The 19,528-nt window shown below is 37.0% G+C and overlaps 1 protein-coding gene across 3 annotated transcripts in view; it reads right to left on the bottom strand.

Moving 5' to 3' along the window:
* The window catches only part of LOC129775996 (protein fem-1 homolog CG6966), a 134,387-nt gene that overhangs the window by 13,671 nt on the left and 101,188 nt on the right, over nucleotides 1-19,528 (bottom strand). For 2 of the 3 annotated variants that reach the window (XM_055781337.1, XM_055781340.1), the window contains exons 2-3: nucleotides 3,350-3,515; nucleotides 3,090-3,290 (exon numbers count right to left, since the gene is read on the bottom strand). In XM_055781337.1, coding sequence (XP_055637312.1) covers nucleotides 3,090-3,290; nucleotides 3,350-3,515 — 367 coding nt within the window. The remainder of the gene's footprint in view (nucleotides 1-3,089; nucleotides 3,291-3,349; nucleotides 3,516-19,528) is intronic. The other variant, XM_055781338.1, reaches the window with a different exon arrangement.

Genomic DNA, 19,528 nt, shown 5'->3' with positions numbered 1-19,528 from the left:
TGTGAGCTATGAAAAACAATTACAATCAATAATTACTAAAACAAAATCTGGTTTTTTTCAAGTGTAATGTTTTTCAAACGAAACTAGCTCATTGACTTTAATTTGACATATCGATTATCTAAGCCAGTCCAGTAGTTCAAAAGTTATGATTTTTTTGTAAAATGTCATTTTTGAAAAAAAGGGGGAAAAGCTGATTTTTCGGACAACCATAAAATCGAAATGGCCACCCTGATGAAAAAAAAAAAAATGGGGGTGTAATATTTTACGATGAGGAATGAAACTACCAATTTTCATGAATATCTTCATGACTTTAAAGAATCTGGCAAGACTTTATATAATCATTCTATCCAATATTTATAATTTTAGTAGCCGTGTATAATGCTGGGCATGAGATTTTTTTCTGAGGTGTTATTTGATGGCTATTTACACATCAAACTTTGATGAATTATGAAATAATAACTATTTGTACTACAGTTAAGTATTATGCATTGGAAGTTGTGGATATGCCTCCTATTAAACGGCTCACAGCTTTCAAAAATATTCGCAATATTTGTTAAGATATTACTAATAGTAACTTTCTCCATTTTTGACCCAATTTCACCCCCATCGACGGTACCAAAATTATTGTAAATGATCCATGCTAATCTGATGGATTCTTTCTTTTGCGTCAACTTCAAACTTTAATAAATGTCGACACTGTACCTTCGATAACACGAATCGTTTCGGAATAGATAGAATTAACGAATGAAAGAACAAGCATTATACAAGGATGAGCCGGAGAGCTTTTTTATGTAGGCTGTTATGACAGTTCTCATTTCCAACCAGGAAATATGGTAGGGTTCCCAGTAGGATTGGGCGATCTCTTGGAAAAGATCGATTTTCAAAACGGGATAGGGATCGATTAACTGATTAAATCGGTAGCAAAGAATCGATCTTTTGAAAATCGAATGTCATTTATTCACTTGTTCTATATAAGTGTTGTCTTTTATTCAAACATAGAATAAACATTTCACATTTCTATTCAAATATCAAATGCATTTTATTTTGATTCTCAGCATAAAGGTCACAAAAAAGCTTGGAAGCTTAACAAATTTGTATTTTCCAGGGCATTAATCTTGTACCGTCACGGAATTATTTATTTAAATAAATTAATTGAAAATTATAATTAGAAATTCAACAACTGGTATTCATCTTGACAGCGCTGACAATAATCCCATGCAATACAACTGCGCCATACGTCTAGTATTTGGTAGTCTTGAATTTGGAAATCTTGGTAGTTGTCTTAATTCTAGAAAAGAACGCTGGGCGGTGACATCAGCCCAATTTCGTTACAATTTTCATTGTCATCCTTGTGAATGTGATGGTGTAAATATAACTTGTGAACTTGTTTTGTAATGACCGAATTTACAAAACTGTTTCTCCCAAATTTGCGACCACTAATTTAACAACTTTGAAAGGACTTCATGAAATTTGTTACATTTGGGTATTTTTGGTGAGATTAAATTCAATGTTCACTGAAAAACAAATTTATAAAAATTTTCCTACGACCAAAAAGATCGGAAAGATGGAACAGATCGAGAAGATCGATTTTCACGATTTTTGGGGTATAAAGAATCGATCCGAAAAATCGGAAATTGGAGACGAAAAGATCGATCTTCTGAAGATCGATCCAAGATCGCCCAATCCTAGTTCCGAGTACATTTATTACGGATAAATTTTATTGCGATATGGGAAAAGTTTAAAAATCATAAAAAATCAGGATCATTGCATAAAAATCAGGGAAAATTGAGCGTTTGTCAGGATATCAGGACACGTTCCAAAAAGTCTGGGAAATCCTGAAAAATTAGGAAGATTGGCATCTCTGCTCATATCTGTTGAGATTGGTGCTTTCGAACCATCAGGCGTTTAGCTGAAAGAAACATGGGTTGGTATGAATTGGTCGGTGTTAAGACAGACCGGACCATGTGACATTTTTATGATTTAGAGAAAAACGAGTTTAAAATTTGGAGCTATAAGGGGTTTTCATTGAGCGTACAAAACAATTTCGATAAGTTATTCCTGCTATGTGCGTGATTTTCCAAAAATGTGGAATGGAGCTTACAAAATTTTCAACCTAATGTAATCAATAACGCGAAATTTTTAATTCAGCGACTTGACTCGCTCTGAATTAACACCGACGAATTGATGTTGATTTACACAAAAGTAACTAATCCTCGGCTCAGTGCAGCAATTCCTGTTGTCACATTTCACTACTTGCAAAAGGTACTGGGATGCCCATAAGTGATGACAAACCACTCGAATTAATATCGTACTAATTCCGCTTCATCGATTTGGGAGTTTGCGGACTCAATATATTCTGCTTTGACGAAATATGATGACCAAGAATACCCTAGATCCTTTTTGGCATCCTGCGATAACAGACGGAAGAAGTTTCTGTTTGGCAGTCATGATAAAATCATGATGCGGTAGATCAACGTGACATTCGAGATGCATTTATCGGTATCTGCTCCCTGGCTGCTGTTAAGCCCTCTTTATAACACGTGCTTCATCATCTTGACTCAAAAACACACCTCATTCGGTTCCACAATTGAAACTAGCTGCTCAAGGATATAGGAGCGCGTGAATTTATTTAGGAAAAAATGGAATTTAGTTACGTAACGATCACGACTAACTAATGCCAAATGTCTTAAAATTGCATGAAAAAAATTGTCAGAAATCGTCTTTTCAGACGGAAAAACAATTTTTTTTTCAACATAACAGTAAATCTCGTCGTTCACCATCACCATCTTGGGATCGTAGGACCTCCGATGGTAGAAACTATTATTCAATTCATTTTCAACTTGACAACGTCGTTAACGGAAAAAATTGTCCGTTCGTCAGGAACTGGCCTGGGCTGACCCACAAACAAACAATGAACGGAAAATTAATGCACCTGTTATTCCATTGAGCCATCCGTCGAAATTCCTGAACGCCATGATTTCAACTTGACTTTGTCAACAAACACAGGAAGTAACTGGCATATGTCGAATAATATAAGAATTTCAACAAACAAATTAAATGTACGGATCCATAGGAGCAGAGACACCTACCGGCACCATGTGATACTAGGTATTTGACGATTTCGTAATGGCCATCGAAACAGGCCGCTCGCAGTGGCGTACTGTTGGTCTTGGTTGTACTGTTCACTTTGGCACCGTGCTGGACTAGGAGCTTAACTATGCTGGTGTGGCCGGCAGCTGAGGCGCACCATAGCGGCGGAGCGCCCTCTATCGTCTCTCCGTCAAATATCACTGAAAAAAAAAATCACATATAGAGAGTGAATTTTCACACCACGCTAGACGGCACAGACACTTACCTGATCCGGGCTGTTCTACGTCTGCGTGGCATCGCTTGATTAGATACTGCACTACGTCGAAGTGACCGTTCCGGCAGGCAATCAGCAGTGGAGTGGCGCCGCCTGTTTTCGCCGTCACCAGCATCTCAATTTCGCTCTGTGGTCGGCCGCTGATATATCTCTAAAAGTAGATAGGTTGTTTGGAGACATTAGAATATCGAAAAATGGAAGAGTTATTTCAGTCCATCCAATCTAGAACAAAAAAATTGGTTACATTGTCTTCTAGACTTCTTGCGCTTTGCCTCAACTAGATTAAGTGCAATTTATATTGGAAGTTGCAGAATAAGGGTTCAAAGTTTTCATGAATTTTAGATGCACAGGTGTGGGATCATGATATCGTGAAAATACAACAAAATAATAAACAGTTCATCATTTTAGCTTCAGGTTGAATTGAGATTGTGCATAATAAACCAAAAGTAAAAAATAACCGGTCGAACGTAGGCTTATGAGATGCAAGATTTGCATTCGAAAATGCGAATACAATGACCCATACCAGCGGCTCCCTTCCAATCGTCGTTGATAAATCATAACCAAATCGTGTTATGTTTATCAGTCTTTCTGTTTCGGGAAAAAATCCTCGGCCGCATTGTTGCAGACACACTCAACTCAAGTGACCCCATAACAGGTTTCTCATTGGAGTGGTTGCCAGTGAAATAGTAAATTTCGGGACAAATAGCAGTGCTAGTAAACCGGTCTAGATGATGATAGTCAAGGTCAATTGTGAAATTCAAAACTGATCATCGAAAGGGGCCTTCCACCGTAATTTCAAGGTTAAAGTGTTAAAATTGGAGTTCATTTTATTCGTGTATAATTGATAGAAAGAATGAACATTCGATAAATGAGACTTGATTAAGGCTGGCAATGACAATCGCTGAGTACATGTTAGGAGCGAAATATAGTGGAAACAACGGAAAACATTTTTCACAAACTTAATATGTTTCAGTTGTTCTACTCCAGTTATCACCATGCTGAAACTTTTGCACTTATATTCTGAGATCAGTCCCTAGTACAACATTCGTACGTTATTCTTTTCTTCCATAATTTATTAAATCAGAGCTCGAATAACATCGGAGCAGTGTGACTTGCATGAATCACTAAATTTAAGGAATTACATAAAAACAACTTGAAAAAAAAGTTTTGGTATATGTGAGATGTTAGGGAGTAGTCTGATACACGCGAAATGGACACTAAATACAAGGAATTAATATACGAAACATTAACATTAAGAATACTATTTTAGACTATTTCATGTCTGAGAAGAGCCTCTGAAAATGGCCACTGTTGAGGTTTATGGAATCATTCAAATATACCGTTTTGTCTCATATTCCGAACAGTCTTAAATTCCGAACACTTCATTTTTAAATATAAATTTACTAAACTTTTATGTTATAAATAATTGAATAATGAAAACACAGACATTCTTTGAGGTATAGGCTTTCATTTTGACATCATTTACAGGTATCAATACAGCCTATAATTCATAATATTAGACATTTGCAAAAATGTTGTTTCAACTATTTTGATTGCTATTTTCATGTAAAGTGCTAGAAAATGTAAGAACCTACAATAACTGGGTGAAAGAAATGATATTTTATGCAGAAATCTCCATTAAAATTAATATTGAAGTAGTGTTCGGAGTATGAATCAAATTTCTACGCGTGATTCAAATTCCGAACACTTCAAATTCAAATGTAAATTTACGGAACTTTAATGTTATAAATAATTGAATAATCAAAACCCTGAATTTTTTTTTCTTCTAGCCTTCATTTTAACATCATTTACAGGTATCGATATAGTCTATAATATATTATATTGAGCATTTGCAAAAAAAGTGACAGTAAAAACCAATGATAAAATTTTGCTACAAATTCTGTAAAAAACAAGCATCGTGAATTTTTCAGTTTTTTAGTTTTTTCAACTATTTTTTGTTGTTTTCATGTTATGTGCTAGAATTTGTACGAATCTACAATGAATGGATAAAAAAACGATAGTTTATGCAGAAATCTTCATGAAAATTAGTGTTCGGAGTATGAATCAAGTTTCTACGCATGATTCAAATTGCATACACCTCATTTTTCAATGTGAATTTACTGAACTTTAATGTTATAAGTAATTTAATAATCAAAACCTTGACATTATTGTGGTTATAAACTTCATTTTAACATCATTTATAGGTATTGATACCGATATAGCGCGCTCTTGGTCCAGAAACCATGTGAACTATGAAAAACAAATACAATCGATAATTACGGAAACAAAATCCAATTTTTTTGCGAGTATAACATTTTTCCAAAAAGCTAAAGCTAGCTAATTTGACTAAAATTATATCGATCATACGAATCGGTGCAGTAGTTCAAAAGATATGATTTAGAAAAAATGCATTTTTGCTGTTCGGAATTTGAGACAAAAGTGTTCAGAATATGAGTCATTGACAAAAATGGTGTTCGGAATTTGAGACAAAAGTGATTAAACATATTTTTGGTTTTTCACTATAAATATGTATTTGTAAATCAATTTTATTGTAGTCAAATAAAAAAGAAGGCTCTATTGTATCCAAAAATCAATTTAATTCCGCGAAAGAGTACCATTTTGATAATTGAGACACTGTTTAATGGTCATCAAAGCTTAAGTGTTCGGAATTTGAGAAAAAACGGTACATATATTACCATCTTCTTCAAAAATGGGTCGAGTTCGTTCCGTTTCAGCAGTGCATCGCAGGAGTTGATTCGGTCTAAAAGATTTTTTCGCGTCAAATCGTGTGGCACCCATGCATCCAGCTTTTTTTTGGAATCCAATCGATCCAATAACTCCAATAATCGAAATCGATCCAATAAATCGGTCGATAAACTACACGAATTTTTTCGGCCGCCTTCGTTGCAGTTTTACCTCGCAGGTAGTAAAAACGTAAAATATAGCGAATTTCATGCTTGGTGGTCTCCATCTTTGACGCGCTATAAATTGAGACTGAAAAGGACAATCACAACACTGTCAAAACGACACTTGTAGTACAGATTGTCGTCTTTAAATAGCCGTGTAGTATGACCTGATGCGATAAGTACAACACAAGATATGTTTAAGTGTTGCCATATATTGAAAATATACGACATTTTTTTTTCTCCAACCCAATATGAATTATTCTTATTTTTTTTATTTATCATCATTCATTCATACAGTAATCACCGATAAATAAAGTCCGGCACATGCAACAAAGTTCGAAAAATAGTCGATTTCCACTGGTTTCATCTTACCCCAGGGTCGAAAAAAACATGAACTGAGTTGAAATAGAGCTATAAGAAAAAATATTTTTCAGTGTATTTTTCAAAACCACTACACTTGGTTATCCCTATGATGTGCAATTCTAAAGATATTTTGAAAAAATCAGTGTCAGCGCGCAAAAATGTTTGTTTTGATTTCACGAACGAGAATAAGTAAACAAAGGCGCGACTTGCGTTGAGGGATTCTTATATTCTTGTAATGACTGTCATAATATATATCAAAAATATTAGGTTGGGGAAAAAGACATCCATTATTTTTGGGTGAAATTCCAAACTATTTTTAAAATGCTTTGGATTGTCCGATTTGGGTCAAATATGCACCGATTTGTTGGAAAATTTGTTGCCTTTATAAATGTAGTTTCATGATGTCCCTATCATAGAAATATTGGTCCTTAATGGCGAAAAACTCTAGCAATCGATTTTTACAACTTTCTCCTGATCCCAATTTCTTATCACTCTGGAAATTTTGCAATGCGAGAAACAGGTAGCAATCGTTTGGTGCCAGGTCCGGATTATATGGTGGAAGCATTGAAGCATCCCAATCAAGCTCTCGGAATTGTGTGGCCTAACGTTATCCTGATGGATCGCAACGCCTGTTCTTTTGTCCAATTCTGGACATTTCTGGTCAATCGCTAGCTTCAAACGGTCCCTTTGTTGACAGTAGAGATCTGAATTTAGTGTATTGCACTAAAAAAAATTAAAAAAAAAATTAAAAAAATTATTTTTTAAATTAATTGACGTGCACGCATTTTACTCTTGCAGTATCGCCACCATAAATACCATTCACAATTGAAGCGGCCTGGCTTGCATTTTTGCCTTAATAAAAGGAAAAGTGTAAAATGTAAATGTACCGAATTTTCTCTTTGTTGACTTCCATTGTTAACACCCTGTAACTTACAACTGAAAGGAACAAACAAAAAACAGCAAAGGATTTTTTTAGTGTGAAATCACACCTTTACAGCGAGCCTAAATTTGGAATTGCATGATCGATATTACGCGAGATATTGATCACTGAAACCAGCTATCAAGAAAGTAACGGAAAACTTTTTTCCCTACCTAATATATCACGTCAATCCATCATTCCTAGTAAAAACTTACCCCGTATTCCAACTTGCGAATCATCATGGGCGATGAAAAATTTATAAAAAAAAGGAATCAATATTGAGCACTATTGTTCACAACTGAATACGACAGACGAAGTGATTAGGAAAAAATACCGGCATTTATTAACAGTAAAGGTGCTGTCTCCATCATGATAACACGATCTTTGATTATACGTCAAAAATTGAGGGAGTTAGGCTGGAAGGTTTTGATACATACACCTTATAGCCCGGATTGTGCACCGTTTCACTACCATTTGGTTCGATATCTGCAGAACACCCTTGATAGAAACTATTCGTCGTAAGAATAAGTCATAAGTCATAAGAATAGACGAAATCATTTGAAAAAAATGACGAAAAATGACGAAAGATTATAAATAATAATGGCCAATATACAGTCAATCGCAAAATTAAGTATACAACCTGAGGTGGTTTGTTATTTTTCAGTTTTTCGGGGTCAAAAAGTGAATAATTAAAAGCGACTCTTATTAATCGTACAATAGATCCTTTACTGAAAGAAGGGTTTTCAAAAAAAAATGTTGGTGGCAAATGTCTTGAAATTGCATGACACGTCGAGATTTACAGTTATCTAAAAAAAAATTGTCATCCCCTCTTTCAGGGGATTTTTTCAAAAAACTCAAAATTTAACGTCTGCGACATCAGTAAATGAAGTCCGAATGAGCTAATATTTTGCATAGGGTATATCATCATGCAAATCAACGTTTCACAGCAAGTTCCGAATGAAAAATCGAGATAACTATTTTTATTGGCACCCTAAACCATACTTTTCGTCACGTATTCCGAAAAAAAACTCAGTGTTGATTTTTGACAAAAAAAAATCGAGATGACACTAGATCACGACGTTTCATGCAATTTTAAGACATTTGGCATAAAAAAAAACGAAAACCCCGATTTCCTTTACTCCCCCTTGGGTGATTTTAGACTTTCATAAAACTCAAACTTTGACCGCTTTGCGCCGCTCTCCCTTAAGTCCGATTGAGCTGATATTTTGCATAGGGTGTTTTTTCGAGGTGGTGAACATTTTTTATGGGGTTACCTTTATGAAATTCAAGATGACCATTTTCATTGGCACCCTAATATACATTCTGTCAAATATATACCGGGAATTGGTAATTTTAAATCTGAATTAGAAATCAAAGTCCACTACTGTCAGTGGTCTTAATGGATTTTTTTGAGCGTGATCTGTTGTTTAGTTTTAGTTGTTTGACCATTTGGCTCAGCGATTTTCGCTATCGATAATTCTATTGGTCAAAAATATTGTATGACATTTTGTGTTTGAAACAAAATTTACCGGTCCGGAACGTTGAAAAGAAAATGTTGCAGATTACATTCGGTGAACTCATTTGAGTTTAAGAGAGCTAACCTGTTCGTCATATTTTGATTGATATTTTGGGCTTGAGAAAAAAGTCGCAGCACGACTAGTGCTAAAAAAGCTCAATTTTCTTCAGAAATTTCATCGCGATCAAGTGACTGAAGATATGCTTGAACATTAACTCAACGCATAGTTACTAGCGACGAGCCATGGGTGTGACTTTTACCTATTTCCGAAACTCATAATACCGCTTCATGAGACTCGTTTCGACAGCATTGAAGACATGAAAACGAATTCGAATTGTTCGTTGAAAAAAGCGTAGTGCTTCAGAAGGGACCTATTTTGAAGGTGATAATATAAATTTAGATGATGAATAAAGCAGGTTCTTCAAAAAAACAAATTCCCACAATATATTTGACAGAATGTAAGTTTGCATAACTGCCATCGATCGCTCATATCATGTGTTGCTTTAAAGTCGGTTAAACGACATTCCTCTCGATAATTATTTTTTTGAACGAACGAATACGAGGTCGGCCTAGAAATTTCCAACAAAAATATTAAATATTTCCAATAGACAAAGAATCTATGCTTCCGCTCAGAATCGAGATTGGAGAATATTGTGTCACTTTTCGTAGATGAAATAGATTACACTGTTCTTACCCTTTTCAGGTAGTTTATTTTTAAATAAATTTTGAATGCATTTCGATCATGAGATAAATTCTATTTTGACTATATTGATAGAATAAAAGTGTAGAGGTGCCCAAAGTTATTACACTTTTTTATTACCCTTTCAAGAATTTGCTTTTAATTATTCCGATGAGATTTTGACGAGATTGTGAACTGCATCATATTTGAAGTGTTTTTTTTTTCAAGCTTGAGCGGCCTTTTCATCCCACCATTCCTTCATTTTTTTCACATTCCAAGTCACCCTGCTACTATAACTAAGATTAAACCGGTGATTCCGGATTCTGAGTGACCAGAGTTACATGGACTCAGAATAATGGATGACTGTACGACAGCTGAGAAATAAGTAATATGTAGAAAAATGACGCTAATGATTTTTATCGTATATCGAAAATCCAGACCTGCCACAAAATACATTCATTTTCTTCTGCATCGCCTCTGATGCTTACCTCTTGCAGTGAATGTTCCCAGCTGAATCTTTCCAATCTGCACCATGTCCGAAGAGTAGCAACAATTTCCAACAACGCTCGTAAAATGATCACCTTGTACACCGTTAAACTTTCCAAACTCTTCCATTTCCACCGTTCGTATGTAGTAGCGACACAAAACAGACTTTTTAACATCTTGCTATTCACAAACTAAACGCACTCCTGTACGGGCAGCATCGAGAAACAACTGATACCTAACTATCGTCTCCGTAGGTTCAGGATCACTGGTCCAGGACTAACTTATGAGTATAAATCTGTTCTCTAGAACCCACCGCGGAATCCTGTTCTGCCAAATTCTGAATGCAATTTGTAACTCTCCGTCTGCTGACTAGGAAAACAGCTAACCAGTTTGGATGATGTGTTCGTGTTCGTATTCCTAAGTAGCTCCCCCGTCACTGTTCTTCGCACAGTATGCGTTTAGAATAACAGTAACAAAAAATATCCAACCAATGTTTTCGGAACACTCAAGCCCCTTACAACACACACAGCACACGATCCTCGCTCGAGGACCCAATCGAGACTAGTGTTTTTTTTGGGTGTTCTGTTCAAAAGAACGAAACCGTTCTACTAGCGACTCTGACTCTCGTAGGTAGCTAGTGTTTTGTGAGAAAATTATTTTACAACCAACGAAAAGCCAATAAATGTGCTGAGGAAACTGAAGGTTACGCATAAATTAATTCAACAAAATCAAAGTTTGTCAGCGGTTCACGGAAGGGATATTGTAGTTTTTCAAAAGTGATACATGATAAAATGATGATGACTGTCACGTCTCAATTCACTTCTCCGGCCAATTAACGTGGTTTCTTCAATTAAGACTTTTTTGTAGAAACCAGTGGTCTTGAAATAAATGAAGAAACATTTTGTTGGTGGCGAATAAGAGAGCATATTGGATTGACCCTTAACATTTGAGCTTTTCAAAATTATATAAAATTGTGAGGTATAATTTTTCATGCCAATGAAACCACGTCTCGTATGTAAGTATATGGACGATTCATTGCGAGGGTTTTTTCATCCCTTTCGTTATTTGAGTCTAAGCTTATTAGCATTTTTAAGTTGTGTCAGAGCTGAATTAAAACTATGTACAAATTTATCTTATCGATACACATGGTAAACTATACACTATCGCCGTTCAGCGTAAGGTAATTCCTTTTGTTCCACTGAGCAGTTGGACAGTCGATACCGATAGTTTAGTCGCTATCTCCCTCCACCGACTCGACTATATCATTTCATTCTTCCCATTCAAATTGTCTTCATTGCAATTTGAAGTGACATCTCCCAAAACGAATTCGTTCCTCTCTCTCTCCCATGTATATTGTATTCATGCATCGATGTTTTAGTTCAACGTGGTTTGACCAGGGGTTAGACATCAATTGATTATAGGCTACCCAAAATCAAAATCAATATGGCGTCATTTGTTTACCAACATATCATTTGCGAGTATTGAAATCGTTGAAATCACGGAGATAGTATGCTTTATTTCTAACTGCATGAGCGATTTTCAAATTTCGGTTTCACATGGAGGTGTTCACATTTAACATGGAGTTTAAAGTTAGCCACTATTCGACTATATAACCGGACCGAGTTGTAAACAACAGTAATTGACAGAACCAAAATGTCAGTGAACCGCAACAATATTGGGTACACTGGCAGTATGAGGGATTTGACGTTTTAGTCATACCCCTGGGTTTGACATACGCTACAGATGAGCTAGATGTTTTTGTATCGTACACGAAAATTACTCACACGTATAAAATAGCGTGCAGTGTGTGTGCGCTATTTTGCACGATATTCACTAATACGAACGCGAGGACCTTTATAGCATACTTGATAAATGTCAAAGTTCGTTGGTTTGAGTTCACGATGGGTAGACAATAAACCGTCCATTGATGGGGTAACTACTTTTTTGCATCAGAAATCATGTTTTCTTTCCTCTCTATATGAACGTAAAAATAAGATTGCGTACGCGGAAACAATTTCGTTCCTAGGAGGGTAGAAATGTGGATTAAAGTCAGTTGAATGAAGAGGCAAATTTGTATTCATTAGTCGCGTCAGTTGGAATAACCGCCAACTGAACTAGTTTATCAGTCATCCTCGCTAGTCAGCGCTAGTCAATTAATTTTTTGTTGACGGCGACTGCCGAAGCAGTTCTAGTCGAACCGAAGCTACTGAGAGTAGAGTCGGTCTTCATTCTTTACCTTCGATCTTGGATGGAGGATTGTTGGGTGTATTTCGAAAAAAAAAGAGTTGTTTCATAAAGCACCATCAGCTTTCCAAAAATGATAAGAACGACTAGGGTCTCTAATTTTCGTCTTATGTTTACTCGAAACGCAGTTCGGTATTTTTATAAACAGTTCAATTAAATACATCTCATTCGTTGGTAATAGATGAGATGTCGATCGAACGGATAAAAAGCAGCGAACTTTCAAAGAATAATATATTCTGGAAAACCCCAAGTGGACTAATTTTTGAAACATCTTTATTTACGATAGTGTATCTTCTTCTTTTGTAGGAGCATTGTACCACTGCGACCATTAGTTTGATCTATTGTAATGCACTCCAGTTTGCTATGTATGCAGTGTCAGTTCGATCCATCACTCAGGGAATAAGTGATAGTCGCACCAGGACTTTGCATATCCCCCCTTGAAGGTATAACTTCCTTTATGAAGTTCCTTACCTGTTTAGGTTCAGCAGACCAAATCTCGTTAGGCATAAGAATGCCCTTTCCAAGAATCCGCAGTCTTCGCTGAATTAGTGTACTGCATTGACACAGTAAACGTTCCGAAGTTGCAGCTTCGAAATTGCAGAAATCATCTGCCAGTTTTCAGATTTTTTTAAGGTGATACCTGGTCCGACAGTGTCCGGTCAATAGACCGGATAGTGTTCTCAAATCTGTCTTATTCAAGCTGAGTAGGTTGCGTGTTATTCTGTTACAAGGTGTAATGAATAATTTGGATTGTCTTGGTGTTTATAGAGCCATCCAGTTGACTTCAATCATTGATATTTCCCAGGTTTTGAGCTCAGATGTCATGCATGATGTAGACAATCCACAAAATGGCTCAGGCCGGACGAATTTAGTTGAAGATCCTAATCTTGCTAAGAGATCGGCTTTTTCATTACGTTCTATACCGCAGTGACCGGGCACCCAGTATAGGTTAACCTCGTTAGCAGCAGCTAGTTGTTTTAAGGATATAATACATTCCCAAACTAGCTTTGACTGACTGCATTAAGAGCTGCTTGACTATCTGAGAAGATACAGATATTGGCATACCTGTATTTTCTAGCCAAACAAATATTTGTACATTTTAGAATAGCTTGTATATCTGTTTGAAAAACTGTAGGCCACTGTCCCATTGGAATTGACATGTCGATTCCTGGTCCAGTTATCCCAGCTCCCGTAGATTTACCAATTTTAGATCCATCGGTATAAAACAGTGATCTTGGACGAGTTTTGGACCACCTTCTTCCCATTCGTTGCGATTGGATTCAATCACTTTGAAGGGAACATTGAAGTTAGTCTTTGTTTCCATCCAGTCTTCATTCATGCATACTATAGTGTTCAGCTGAAAATCTTTCAGGATTTGTAAGTGCCCTGTGAGATCTCCTTCTTGAAAATGTTATAACGTATAATGAAAAACGTATAACGTTTCAACCTGAGAGCACCTTTTTCCGCTTCAAGTTGCACATATTGGTGCAAGGGTAGAAAGTATAAAAGAGCATCTAGGGCTTTGGAGAGTGCGCTGGACATTGCTCCAGGTATTGATAAACATGCAAGACGTTGTAGTTTATCGAGCTTTTTCTGAGTCTCACAATTGCCGAGTAAATCCAGTGAATCATTCTCGATTTTAGTCCCCACTTTTTCCCGAATATACTACTACAACTCCAGAGCGCAATCTGGGCTTTAGATATTGCATACTCCAGTTGGTCGTTCCAATTTAATTTTTAGTCAAGCATGACACCTAAATGTTTGGTTCGGTTTGAAAGCTCCAATTGTACACCTCCCAATCTAAGAGGTGGAATCTTATACTTTCTTTATTTCTTATGACTGATTTGGAAGGATTAACATTAAGTCCTTCCAAGTTGCACCATTTGAGTGTGTAGTCAAGGGCTGTTTGCATTCTATTGGAAATAGTATACTCACATTTACCCCTCACTAAGATGATTATGCCATCAGAAAAAAACAATGTCTTCGTATCCTAAATTAGCTAGATTATTAAGAAGATTATCGACAATTAGGGACCACAACATAGGAGACAGAACTCCTCCTTGAGGGCAACCTCTAGAAGGTTTCATTGTTAGAGTAGATCCTCGTAATTTAGCTGTTATTAGTCGGTTGGTTAGCATGGCATGCATCCTGTTGGAGATGCACATGTCAAAACTACATTTTTTCATGGCTTTATTTATAGAGTTGTAGGATGCATTTCTTTAGCATCAGAAGACTTCTCTATTTTTGAAATTAACGTGTGAAGCGCTGTTTCAGTTGATTTATTTGCTTGGTAGGCAAATTGAAATTTGTTCAATGACATCCTGTTCAAATATGATGATTTGATATGGAAATCAATGACCTTTTCATCATTTTTAAGATGACATATGTTAGGCTAATTGGTCTATATGCTTTGGGAGCCGTCCTGTCGCGTTTACCAGCCTTGGGTATAAATATAACCCGGACTTCTCGCCATTTACTAGGAATGTAGCTTAGTACCGTACTAGCTCTAAACATCTCCGTTAGAAGAGGGACAGTGATATCCTTGCTCTTTTGTAACAGCACCGGATAAATCCCGTCTGGTACTGGAGATTTAAAGGGCTTCAAGGAATCTACTGCCCACTCAACCCTTGGCTTCGTAAAGACTGCCCTAGCCAATTCATTAGCTCTATTCTCGTCTCTGATTGGACAAGATTGAGCTGTATTGAAGACCTGTGCGTGTCCGGAAGTCAATTGGATTGGGAAGTGTGTTTTCATCATGATTCTAAGTGTTTCCTGGGAGTCGGTTCTATATTGACCATTTCCTTTTTTCAGATTACCAAGTCCGGAGGCGATCTGGCGTAGTGGTAACATCCATGCCTCTCACGCTGAAGGTCACGAGTTCAATTCTCACTCCCGACATTCTTCCAAAAATGGAAGTAAAAGTGACGAACCAGCCAAATGAGTTGAAAATCACTATAATACAGATAAAAAAAAAACTACCAAGTCCGTTGGTGTGATCCTTAGAAAAGGCTTTATGATATCTTGCTACAACAGGTAAACTTTCTTCCATAAAACCGGCGACTGAGACTGTATATAATCCAAACCGCCCTGTATTAGATTTTTCCTGAAATAAGCCATATTTGAAATATAAAAAAATTAGTTTTTTTCGAACTGTATATAATCGAGTCTAAAATTGCATGTAACCGATCATAAACACTCGACAAAAAAAGGTTAGCTAAAATGTGTGTTGGTCGACAAAATCTTTGAAGAGAACAGAAAAAACGATTTTTTATTTCTTCTCGGTATTGTTGTCCCCTACACCTACACACACCTTGATAAAAATCGCTCAAAATTTTCGACTTTGTTCTCTGTCCCTCTAATTTTTTCGTCGAGTGTATAATGGAGTCTGTATATAATCGAGTTCGACCTGTCTTCTTCTTCTTCAATGGCACTAACGTTCCTAGAGGAACTTCGCCGTCTCAACGTAGTATTACTTGCGTCATTTTTATTAGTACTTAGTTGAGATTTCTATGCCAAATAACACGCCTTGAATGCATTCTGAGTGGCAAGCTCTAGAATACGCGTGATCACAGTGCAAGTCGGAGGAAATTTCTTTGACGAAAAATTCCCCCGACCAGAACGGGAATCGAACCCGAACACCCGGCATGTTAGTTATGACGCTAACCACTCGGCCAAGGGAGCACCTCGACCTGTACTTCGGACTAATTCCTCAAACGAATCGACATATTCAATTCTTTTAAAAAAATATCTCAAATTCAATTTGTTTTGATGCAGAACAGCACCACAATGAGATGATATGAGCTTTCTTTTCTTATTAATTCATCCAGTTATACACAAATAATCTTTCTCATGTTCAAAATTAATCGGTTTCGTTCATATCTGATATAATATGAAATATTGTAGTATTAAAATATTAAGAACATGTAATATGAATTTGTCTAGCTGTCTGACTTTCCATTTTATAACAAAAAAAAACTAAATCTGGCCAATATTCACAAAACAAACATCCAAAATGAAATGCGAATCTAGATCTGGAATTTAAGTATGGGTTCTGATCTTGAATCAGGTTGGAAATAAACACTTCCACCTTCCTCGGCGAGAAACTTGTCAATGTTTGATAAGAGTGCCGTTCTCCATATTACAACACAGTCACAAGCTCAAAAGACGAAAATTGTTAGTTCTTAGCCTAAGTGTTAACAACAGAACGTAATATATTTGACACTCAGGATGTTCTCAAATAAAAATAAATTGCAACCATTGAATAAAATGGACAACGACGATGGTTTTTTGTTAGGAAGAGTAGAATAATAGTTATATACAATCGTTCTTATAAACACAATCACAAATGATTATCTGTTTGTGTGTAAAGCTGTATACACTTCAAACGAAAGAAATTGTGATTGAATAGAACAAAATGGCTTGCAATTTATATACTATTAGTTCTTCTTTCTTAACGACATAACGTTCATTGAGACATCACATTTTCAAGGTAATATTATTTGAATTACTTGAGTCCATCATTTTCAGCAATTTCAAAGACATGCGGTTGAAAAATTGTGTCTGAAAATAATCTGATATTATAATGATGAGTTTTGTTAGAAATACTAGGAATTTTATAGTAAAAAGTAAATTCAACGGAGACGAATAGAAGATCAATCAATGAACAGTTCTGCGATTGGACCCATGAACTTGCTTGAGCTTGAGCTTGGGTAGACTGTACAATTCGTAGTTGCTCTCCGTGATTGACCTGAACCAACCAAATTGCACAAAGAACACACAGAATGACGCTTGGGACTAGCAAATCATTCTCGTTGTGCAATTTTCGGTGATTCGAGCTTTAAATGGTCAATAACGACGCCGGCCACGTCCTTACAGTCACCAGTGGAAGGGAAGGAATGTTAGTATGATATTCGCCGCCCGAAGCCTGAAGGGTCGCCTCTATAGCGTGGTTCCCTAGTGTTTATCATGGAAGGGATAGTTGTTAGTGAGAAAAGGTAAGAATCAGGATTCACTGAGGTAAGTGATGTGATTATGTGAACACGAGCTATCAACTAAACGATAATAAACTATAATACAGATAAAAAAAAACTAAACAAAATTCCGAAAAGATCATCTCTTAACACGCGGCAGAAATCTTTAGGTAACCTGAGACGAAAAAATGTAAAATGAATTATTTTTGGGAAACCTGAGAAGGTAACCGAGAGAACTCTAATCGGCCACAGTTATCTTTAACTCTCCTGTACTCGCGCGCAAAATCACAAATCACAAAATCACCCGTATACTCGCGCGTCACAGACCGAAAGTTGAACTTCTCTGTAATATTGCTATTGTGCATTTTTAGACCTACTGGTATTTATTTGAAGAAGAGGGTATAATTGAATTTTTACAGGCCTTTCATCCGATGGAAAAAATCTTGAGGCTTTTTTCCAGCACAAAATTCTACTGCGAACGAGACATGCATATCTTCCGCGAAATTTGTTTCCTGTACACATCACTCACACACAGCACTACATCACATAATACATAGGACGTGTTCGAAACGAGAAAAAAACAAACTAACACGTTTGCGTACATCTCATACACTCGCATGTGATGTATAATTAAATTAATGAAAACAGCAATGATGTATAAAATTATAACCTTATTCTCAATTATATTTAAATCCGCAAAAACAAAACCCAACGTGCAATTTCACTTTTTCTTCATTAACCACTTTGACATTACGCGCGCAGAGCCTTTTCTCATATTGTGTTACACACACATATATACGCACGCGACGAAAAATTTTTTACAACATGAAAATAAATGAACAGCGAACGCCGGAATATTATAGCCGTTTCAATGAATTAGGGACACTAAACAATTGCTTCACCGGTTAACTTTAACTTCACTTTTCGAGTATGCAAGAGTTAATACAGCACACACTATTTTTCACTAAATTATTTTTTCTTTCACGATCAAAAGGATGACGAAGTAAAACCAAACGCAAAGCGGAGTGAAACAAAACACATTTACCTGCGATTGGACCCATGAACTTGCTCATAAAGGGTGTGTCACATCAAATTGCATCACGGAAAAAACGCTGTAGAAATTTAATTTTTAGGAATTATATCTTCAGCTTTCGCTTATAATCAGATAAGAGTGTATAGATCACGTTGGCCATGCTTCACTGTAAATTTTTCGTAAATTTGGAAAAATTTCGTCGAACGAAAAAGAGCGTCGTGAATTAATCCTGTGCACTCATTTCGAGAATCCGGAGTTGTCACATCGGGACATCGGTAAGATGCTGGGAATCGTCCAATCCACGGTCAGCAGAGTACTAAAACGATACTTCGAGAACCTAACCATCGACCGGAAGGTGAAGAACGGCTAAAAAGGGATGCTCCGTCAGTGAAAAAGATCACAAGCGCGTAGTTAAGCAGTTTAGACGTGATCCGAGAAGTTCGGTCCGGGATGTCGCCAATAAGCTGAATTTGTCAAGTTCATTCGTCCAGCGGACCAAGCAGCGGGAGGGCCTGCGTACATACAAGGTTCAGAAGGCTCCTAACCGCGACGAAAGGCAAAACATGGTGGAGAAGACGCGAGCCCGGAAGCTGTACACCGAAATGCTGACGAAGCCGCATAGCCTGGTAATGGACGACGAAACCTACGTCAAAGCGGACTTTCGTCAGCTGCCGGGCATGTTGTTCTTCTCCGCAGAGGACAAATTCAGCGTTCCGGAGGAGATTCGCAAGCAGAAACTATCCAAGTTTGCCAAAAAGTACATGGTGTGGCAAGCGATCTGCTCTTGCGGAAAGCGGAGCGCCCCCTTCGTGATGACCGGCACGGTAAACGGGCAGGTTTACCTTAAGGAGTGCCTACAGAAGCGCTTACTACCACTATTGAAGCAGCACGAGGGCCCGACCATCTTCTGGCCGGATCTCGCTTCGTGCCACTATTCAAAGGACGTGTTGGAATGGTACGAAGCCAACGGGGTCGCCTTCGTGCCAAAGGAAATGAACCCGCCCAACGCGCCGGAGCTTCGCCCAATAGAGAAATATTGGGCGATTAT

The sequence above is a fragment of the Toxorhynchites rutilus genome, chromosome 3 (genome assembly GCF_029784135.1).
Source record: "Toxorhynchites rutilus septentrionalis strain SRP chromosome 3, ASM2978413v1, whole genome shotgun sequence".
NCBI lineage: Eukaryota > Metazoa > Arthropoda > Insecta > Diptera > Culicidae > Toxorhynchites > Toxorhynchites rutilus.
The sequence above is the reverse complement of the archived record's forward strand: the minus strand, read 5'-3'. Positions and strand labels throughout refer to the sequence as shown.